The 5,782-nt window shown below is 33.3% G+C and overlaps 1 protein-coding gene across 1 annotated transcript; it reads right to left on the bottom strand.

The window, feature by feature from the left end:
* Positions 1-3,227: 3,227 nt before the first annotated feature.
* Positions 3,228-5,519, bottom strand: LOC121225433 (probable aldo-keto reductase 1). The gene is given in 8 exon segments (XM_041109728.1): positions 3,228-3,577; positions 3,757-3,910; positions 3,995-4,091; positions 4,174-4,346; positions 4,436-4,639; positions 4,741-4,854; positions 4,857-4,910; positions 5,315-5,519. Coding segments are annotated over 8 exon segments (1,050 nt in total). The 5' UTR covers positions 5,378-5,519; the 3' UTR covers positions 3,228-3,386.
* Positions 5,520-5,782: the final 263 nt, after the last annotated feature.

The following is a 5,782-nucleotide window of genomic DNA, read 5'->3' as shown; positions in this document are numbered from 1 at the left end:
TCAACAAAATTTTATCAAAAACTCTACGATCATCAGTCATGTCTCCATGTGTCTTCATTTGATTCATGGACTCAAATAATCTAATATGATACTAATTTATACTTTCATTCTCTTTCATTTTTTTCATTCTCAAAATATCTTTTGAGAGATTAGAGATTAACAATTCTCACCTTTTTGTCTCTTTCAAGTTATTGTTGTAGAATGTCTCATACTTCTTTGGATTTCTTTGTTCTCATGATTCTGGGAAATATGACATTTGAGACTCCTCTTTGGATCATTTTGAGAACTCCAACATTTGTGATCTTATTCTTTAATTCTTCTTCAATTCGTTCTCCTATTGTATTTTTTTGGATCTTCAGAACCTTTTTTAACAAAATCTAAGACATTCAAGGAAGCAAATAGTGTCTCCATCTTGACTGCCCAAAAATCATTATTTTCACCTTCGAAGACAGGAACTTGAACATTGCTATAGATTGTGTTTATGGAAGCCATAACTTGTCACTTTAATTTTTTTATGCACACACACACACACACGTACTCTCTCTCTGTCTCTCCCTCTCTCTCTCTCTCTCACACTCTCTCTCAAAGGAATGTAGCTCTTGATACCCCTTTTTGGAGAGAATTCTAGATATGGTAAATGGAAAATCGTCTTACACTCTTGCTATGGCTTTATCACTTGCAATTTATATATAGTTGTTGTATATGACTATTAGTTTCAATACATGCATCTAGTAATTAATGTGTATCTAGTGCATACATACATCTTAGATAAATACATTCATGCATGTTAATTAAATGATTACTGGATTCCTTAAATTCATCTGTTCTAAACACATCCATTCAATGACAATACTGACACTTGTATCGTGAGCTTGAAAGTCATATCTACATCAATCAAGGCACTCCCTACGAGATACAAAACCCTCGAGTGAGACCATACTTTCTGTTGAGGGTCTAAGACCCAATTCCCCTCAACAATTATCATTGTAACAAGTTTGCTCATATAGAAGGAAATTGTTAGTTTAAGAATAATAATAAAGCTAGTTTTGTAGAAGAGGAAAATAAGAAAGGCTACTTTTTATAGCTCATGTTGAATCAATTGCTTATGAAAACAGTGTTTGGTTTATTGACAATGGTTGTTCTCTTCACAAGTCTAGAGTGATGCTGTCTTTCAAAGAGCTTGATGAATAAAAAGAAGAAAATTCGATTGGGAGATAATAAGTAAATACAAATTGAATGTCAAGGTATGAAGGCTATTTCAACTTGTAATGATAAAATAAAGCTTATACAAAATGTTTTGTTTGCTCTTAATTCAGCACACAACTTTTTGCTTCTCATTGATTGCTATTTGAACAAGTTAAAGTTATGTCTTAATTTGAATGTGGATAGTATTTCTCTTTTGCATGTTTCTAGAGTTTTGAAAAATCCAAACATCTTAGAGATAGATAAAAAGATAGGAATTTTATCGTTGAGTGTTGGGGGATTGATGAATGTGAATTTTTTATGTTATTTTATGATGAGAAGTGTGTTATTAAGAATAGAGAAAGAAGTAGAGTTATAGCAAATGTTCAGATGACAAAAAGAAAAAGAAAAAAAGATGTTTCCTTTAAAGGTTTCTAAATTTGAAGGTACTTTGAGTGCTAGTCAAAAGAGTAAAACCGAGTCTAAGTTATGGCATTTGCATTATAGACACTTAAAAAGAATGGATTGAGGTTGTTGAGCCAAAATGAAATGATCATTAGAGTTAGTTTCTCATTGCTTTGAGAAAGTGCTGGAAAAAAATGCTTATAAAAAGTCATTTTGAAAATTATTGTTTAAAATTTAAGTCTTTAAAATTGTTGTTAAGAAGTTCTTTTAAGAAATAAAATGTTCATTTTAGATATGATATTTTGAAGTAAAAATATGCATTCAAATAATGTTCAAATTTGTTAAGATTATAATATTTTAATAAAAATATAAAAAATAATTTATCGTAACTCATTATTAATATTTTAATATATGAAATACAAATTTTAAATATTTGTAAGCAATTAATATTAATTACTTGTAATATTTAATTTGAATATAAATCTATATGTTAAATGTTATTCATTATAAATTTAATTATATAATGTTAGATATTTGAAATAAATTTCAATAGGAAAATAATTATAATATTACAGAAAATATTTAGGTTATAAATAAGGGTTAAAATTATCATTTTGACTCCAAAAGTGTTCTTTTTTTAATGCAAAAGCAATTTTATTTTTGAATTCAAAAGTACTTTTCAAAAACACTTTTGACTTCAAAATTGTCTATTTAGTATTGCTTATGACTTTAAAAGCACTTTTGGTTCTAAAAACAATTTTGAAAAGCAATAAGAAATAAAGCCTTAGTTTGTTGTAAAACCTACAATTTTCTCTTTTATTGGAAAAAAAACCTAAAATGAATTCCAAAAATTAAAAAGATAAAATGGTTTTTCCACATAAAAATCCAAGTTTTTGCATATAAAATCCAAGTACTTTCCTTTTACTAAAAAACTAAAATTAATTCTTTAAAAAATAAAAGAAAATGAAAAGATAAAATGAGTGACGGTTATGAAAGCTTACTAAAGTTGAGTGACTAAAATGAGTGTACCATAATATTGAATTAATGGTGGGTGACTTTTTCGGTGGCCAAAATGAAAACTTATAAAAAAAATGGGGGGTTTGAGTGATGAATTTTTTCTTTTAGTTTCTTTTCAGCTATTTTGATTTACAGATAGTTGCCTGGTTCAAGTAATTGGAAAAAAAGATTGTGCAGTTGTGTCTTGGGTGAGGTTCCGGAGTGGGATTTGGGCAAAAAGGCCTTGCGGGTTTGATTATTTGGAAGCCTTTGGCGTGCAGGCAAGAGCAAAGGTGTTGCCATGCCATGCCATGGACGACACTGCATCACTTTTCATTTGGTTTAGTGAGAAAACAGCGAAACGGATATTAAGCTTAATACAAATCCTTTGTTACTAATGAATTCTCTACCATTGACCGCCACATTTTGGAGCATAAGGATTTTTGCTCAAGACGAACAAAAACAAACCATCTCTTGCCCTTTTTACTACAAATTTTCTCATTAATTTTACCGTCCTTTTGGTTTAATAAAGATAAGAGAAAAGACAGTCTTTGAAATTGTACTCAAAACGACAGCACATTAGAGATCCCTCTGGTTTTTCTTCTTTTCCTACGATCACCAGTAATAGTGGCAGCATAAAAGTCTTTGCCTTAACATTGCTCTCTTTATTATTTCATATCAAAACCATCTATAATTTTTGTCCCAAACGCAAGTATGGATGGTTTTAAAACCTTAAAAAGATCTATGCCACACATTTTCCCATAAATGAAACAAACATGCCATAACCATTTCAATTGCCTTATTCAATTGAAACCCCAACATCTTTTGCAGGTGTCTGCAAATTTCCATGAAGCTTTCTTCATGCTATCGTAGTTCCGATCGCCTGCGACCTCTTCAATCGGGACAGCATCTCTGATTTCTTTTAAGTCACTGGCAGTGAGTTTCACTCTCAACGAGTTAATATTCTGATCAAGGTTCTTAATCTTTGTTGTTCCTACGAAAATTGGAAGCAATATTCAATGCATATATGGATATGAGTATGAGAACATGATCTTCCGAGTAATGGTATCATATCATATTCTAAGGGACCCATGGTTACATCTTGTTTGGTTCCCTCATTTACCTATAAGATGATTGATAGCTACTGGAGACAATAAAAAGAAAGCCTCTCACCAGGAATCGGTACAACATCGTCCCCTTGCTGGAGAACCCATGCTAGTGCCAGTTGAGCCGGAGTGCATTGACGCTTCTTTGCCTGATCTTCGATTCGAATGTAAATGTTCTTGTTCTTCTCCAAGTTGTCTCCTTGAAACCGGGGATGTGAAGCCTTATAATCAAAGAACAAAGTTGTCTGTCATTAGCAGAACAAGCAATACTTAACTTGTTAAAGAAATGGAAATGAATCCAGTACCAAGAAAGTTCCTGCAGATAAACTATCCACTACTGCTCTACCACCGAAGAATCCTCGACCAAGGGGGCTATAAGGAACTATTCCAATACCAAGATCCCTGTTAGGTAAATCCATCATATACTGGAATATATACATATATATATACATCAGAATCTGGACTTTTATCTTCAAAACCTAACCTGCAAAGAGGAACAATCTCATCCTCAATATCACGAGTCCAGAGCGACCACTCCATTTGGACTGCTGTGATCGGATGAACAGCATGTGCTCTCCGTATTGTATCGGGACTGGATTCAGATAATCCGATGTATTTGACTTTTCCCTCTTCAACCAGTTTCTTAAGTTCACCCATCTGCATTTTTAACAACAATGTGGTTTTAATAAAATAAAGTAGATCAGTTCCTCAACCACATAGCACAAGGAAAGAAGAGATTTACTCACGGTTTCTTCTATAGGTACCGACGTGTCCACCCGATGCTGATAATAGAGATCGATGTAATCGACATCGAGACGCTTCAAGCTCGCCTCGCAGCACGACCGGACATACTCAGGACTACCTTTCACGATCATACCAGTAGGTGCCATCCCTGCAATACCGAACTTGGTGGCTAGTTGAATTTTTTCTCTTGGTAATTGTTTCAAGGCCTGAAAGTGGTATAAACTTGTCTTTAGTTCGCATTTATGTAAACTACAGCTTCTTGATTATGTTATATTACATTTTATAAACAATCAGAAACAAAACTGACCTTGCCAACCAAAACTTCATTGGTATGCGCTCCGTAAACATCAGCCGTGTCAAAGAAAGTGATTCCTTTAGCAAAGGCGTGATTAATGATTGATATGATTTCATCCTCAGAGAGAGAGGTGAGTTGTAGATTCCAGTTAAACCCATGCATCCAAAACCCAACTTGGAAACCTGTTTAAAGAAAAGAAAAAAAAATGTCCCAGTTCGTGTAACAACATAGAGGTCTCAAAACATCTTGATTGGACCCATGATTTGTGTCACAGTTAGTCATTAAGTTTGGGAAATTTGGTTCATTCAGTTACGGCATCCAACAGATCTAAATCGGAATACTAATATTTGCAACACTAACTACCACTTCCACCATATCATTAGAAAAAAACCTACTTTTGATAAAGCCAACGGCTTTCAAATAAAACCCATTCGATAAAAATCAGTAATTTCTCAAATCTGCATTACACGGTTTGCTTATGAGTGCCAGAAAGTTGAAAACTTTTGACAAGTATTACAACATATATAAGATTGGGTTTTAATCCAACAAACTGAAATGAGAAAAATAAAAATAAAGAAAACCATACCTCAAGTCCTTGGGTGCCCAGTTTGACTGTGGGGATTTGTAACAAGTAATCTGGTTGCGCCATGTCTGAATAATCTCTGCTCCAACTTCTGTGTTCTGTTTTTGTTATTAAAAAGTGAAATTGGTTGGGAATGGAAGTAGTTGAGTTAAGAGGTAGCTGTGGGATGATTGAAATTGAAGAGAAAATGGCACTGTCTCTAACCGAACGTCAAAACGTTGTCCAATTGTAGCTTCCTACTTGGCAGTTACATTTTTTATTTTTCACTCGAAAGAAAAAAGAAAAGAAAGGAGAAATTATTGCACCAGCCGGGAATCGAACCCGGGTCTGTACCGTGGCAGGGTACTATTGTACCACTAGACCATTGGTGCATCCTGCTAGCCAAAGACTAATCTAATTTAATAATCGATTTTAGATCTTGTTTTGTATACATATGAGTAGCTATACTTAAATTTAGCCTTTATCATTTAC

This window comes from Gossypium hirsutum, chromosome D13 (assembly GCF_007990345.1).
Source record: "Gossypium hirsutum isolate 1008001.06 chromosome D13, Gossypium_hirsutum_v2.1, whole genome shotgun sequence".
Taxonomy (NCBI): domain Eukaryota; kingdom Viridiplantae; phylum Streptophyta; class Magnoliopsida; order Malvales; family Malvaceae; genus Gossypium; species Gossypium hirsutum.
Note: the sequence above shows the minus strand (reverse complement) of the source record. Positions and strands in the feature narration are given on the sequence as shown.